Source organism: Rhododendron vialii, chromosome 9a (genome assembly GCF_030253575.1).
Source record: "Rhododendron vialii isolate Sample 1 chromosome 9a, ASM3025357v1".
Taxonomy (NCBI): domain Eukaryota; kingdom Viridiplantae; phylum Streptophyta; class Magnoliopsida; order Ericales; family Ericaceae; genus Rhododendron; species Rhododendron vialii.
The window spans coordinates 6483209-6486743 of NC_080565.1; the positions used below are offsets into that span (position 1 = coordinate 6483209).

At 40.6% G+C, this 3535-nt stretch overlaps 1 protein-coding gene across 1 annotated transcript; it reads left to right on the plus strand.

Annotated features, from left to right (window-relative positions):
* On the plus strand, window positions 1–2973 carry LOC131301481 (pentatricopeptide repeat-containing protein At4g39952, mitochondrial-like). Its single transcript, XM_058327802.1, has one exon. It carries the CDS (start codon window positions 58–60, stop codon window positions 2458–2460), a length of 2403 nt encoding a protein of 800 aa, XP_058183785.1. The 5' UTR covers window positions 1–57; the 3' UTR covers window positions 2461–2973.
* Window positions 2974–3535: the final 562 nt, after the last annotated feature.

Genomic DNA, 3535 nt, shown 5'->3' on the forward strand with positions numbered 1-3535 from the left:
TATTGGCCGGAGAAAGAACAATGGCATCGGCTGTGAACACAAATAGCCGTTAGACGGATGGTTCGATTCAGAGCCAATCACCTCTACACACGGTATTTATCCACATCTTCGACGACACCTAATTCAACTATCCCATACCTCAATTCTCACATCATCTTCTTCCTTTCCGACCGAATCCCAGACCCCAAATCCATCCTCCAATCCCACGCCTACATCATCACAACTGGACACACAAACAACCCCTTCATAGCATCAAAGCTCATCTCCCTCTACGCTTTTCTCAACAAACCCACCTTTTCCTCGAAAGTTTTCCATTCAGTTCAATCCAAAGATGCCTTTCTATGGAACTCTGTGATCAAATCCCAATTCTCCAATGGGTGTTACTCACAAGCCCTTGATTTTTACCACCAAATGCGATTATCTTGTATAAAACCAAACCCTTTTACCGTTCCTATGATTGCTGCTTCTTGTGCTGAGCTTTTGCTGTTAACAAATGGCATGGAAATACATGGGTTGGTTACGAAACTTGGGTTTATTAGCACGGGTAATTCTGCGGTTGGGTCTTCGTTTATTTACTTTTACTCGATGTGTGGGTGTATGGAGGACGGAGCTCTTGTGTTCGACGAAATGCCAGTGACGGATGTGGTTGCTTGGACCGCACTGGTTATTGGGTACGTGCAGAACGATGAGAGTGAGAAGGGTTTGGAATGTCTTTGTCAAATGCATAGGGTTGGTGGGGACGGGGAGAGACCGAATTCTAGAACATTTGAAGGAGGGTTTAAAGCATGCGGGAATTTGGGTGCTTTGTTGGAAGGAAAGTGCTTACATGGTTTAGTGGTGAAAACTGGAATTGGGTGCATAAATGTTGTTCAATCGTCGGTTTTGCGTATGTATACGAAGGGTGGGACCCCTGAGGAAGCTTACCTTTCGTTTTGTGAAGTTCAACAGAAGGATCTTGTATCGTGGACGTCTGTTATTGGTGTTTATTCAAGATTTGGGTGGAGTTCCGAGTGCTTGCATCTGTTTTGGCAAATGCAGGTTACTGGAGTACATCCAGATGGAGTTGTTATCAGTTGTCTGCTTTCGGGGTTTGGTAATTCTATGAGGGTCTCCGAAGGAAAAGTTTTTCATGCGGTGATCTTGAGGCATAATTTTATGATTGATGAAATGGTAAGTAATGCCTTGTTGTCAATGTATTGTAGGTTTGGACTTTTTTCTATTGCAAAGAAGCTTTTTGATAGAGTACGAGATGGGAACACAGAATCATGGAATATTATGGTTTTTGAGTATAGTAAGGTAGGACTAGAATCAAAGTGCTTAGAACTTTTTACTGAAATGCAACATCTGGGTATTGAGTTTGATTCAAATAGTTTGGTATCTGTGATTTCTTCGTGTTCACGATTGGGGGCAACACGTTTAGGTCGTTCACTTCATTGTTTCGTGATTAAAAGTTTAATGCATGAGAACGTCTCCATTGCCAATTCGCTTATAGACATGTATGGTAAAAGAGGAAACTTAGTCATTGCATGGAAGATATTTAGTCGGGCACGGAAGGATACTGTCACGTGGAACACATTGATTTCATCTTACAGTCGTAGTGGACGTTCTACTGATGCTTTAGGCCTCTTCGATAAAATGGTCTCAGAAGGCTTCAAGCCTAATTTAGCAACACTGGTTACAGTTCTCTCTGCTTGTTCCCATATTGCATCTCTAGAGAAAGGAGAACAGATTCACAGTTATGCCAAGGATGAAGGATTTGAGTTTGATATATCTCTTTCCACTGCATTAGTTGATATGTATGCAAAATGTGGGCAACTCGATAAATCAAGGAAATTTTTTGATGCAATGAAAGAAAAAGATGTTATTTCTTGGAATGTTATGATCTCTGGTTATGGAATGCATGGAGATGCAGAATCTGCAATAGAAATCTTTAAGCGGATGGAGCAGTCAAACGTCAGACCAAATGAGCTTACATTTCTTGCTGTTCTCTCTGCTTGTACACATGCTGGGCTTGTCGGAGAAGGTAAAAGCTTCTTTGATAGAATGGGGGACTGTGCTTTGTTGCCAAATCTGAAGCACTATTCTTGTATGGTTGATCTCCTAGGGAGAGCAGGAAATTTGTTGGAGGCTGAAGATTTGGTTCTTTCAATGCCTATTCCTCCTGATGGGGGTATTTGGGGTTCTTTGTTAAGTGCTTGCAAGATACACAATGATGCTGAATTCGGTATAAAGGTTGCTAAACATGCTATTAAAGCTGACCCAGAAAACGATGGCTACTATGTAATGATTGCCAACCTGTATACCTCTCTTGAGAAGTGGGATGAGGCAGAAAATGTGAGAGTAAAAATGAAGGAAATGGGTGTGAGGAAGAGTGCTGGTTGGAGTACAGTATATAGCGAACAAGGAGGAGGGCTTCCATCTCCCACAGCTGCTGTCATTGGAATCAGTATGCACATTTAAAGGTTTGAAGCATGCAACATTGTCCTTTCCCGTCCCAGAAGTCCACTCTACCTGGAAAATGGCCAACCAATGGTGCTGCGTTAGGCTTGTAATATCTAATTAAGTTGAGAAACAGAATCTATAAATGCTAATATCCAAATAAGTCTTTCTTATTAAGTAGGAAGATAAAAAAGAAGACTACATGTTGAGAGAGTGAAGAAGACAAGACTTATGATGGGGGGATTAGTCCCCGGGTGTTACTTGTTAAAGTGTGCGTAAGCTTGCTCGGATACGTGGACATAACAAAAAAAGAAGAAAGACTAGCAAATTCAGAGGCAAAAACAAATTATAATTTTCTCTTCTGAAAAGAAAGTTGGAGGTTTGGGGATGCAAGATGCAACTTGGATAGATGCACTTATAACACAAGAAGCTCCAAGGGTCTGAACAAATCACTGCATGCTTTGGGGATGCATGGGATTCTTCAATTCCTGGAATGAACAGTCTCCATTGCATCAGAAATGACCAGGTACTTTTTTTAATATATACAGTAGCAGTTTGAAATAGGCATACATAGTTCGTTGTATATATGGCTTAGAAGATTGATAAGTTTCCCTGAATAGATTGATTGGAAAATGTATGACGACGAATTTATCATCACTTCAGCAAAGACAGGCTGGTCAAGGGAAAATTCACAGTAAAAATGCATTGGCAGAAAACTTTCCTGTTGCATGTCAAGTGTCTAAGGTGAAAGAAAGGAAAATATAGAGAAATGGAAGCTAAAAATTGGTCAATCTAATTTTACTCATTTGTATTATACAACAATTTTTTGTATGGAATTCTTTTGCCTGTAAGAAGATTTTGCTTTAGTGTCTAAGGAAGATTTGCTTACCGTTGATAGATTGGTGAGAGTTAAAGGGGTTGGAAACCATACTTCTCAGGTTCTTTTGGCTGTCCCTAGGGATGGGGTCGCTTTGGACTGCAAACCAACTCAAAAACGATTGATAATTAGTGGAGAGGCCTCCAAGGCTAACAAGCTGTCCTGCACCGCACGTGCAATCTGTTGGAATAATTTTAATAGAAATAAATATTAGTACTA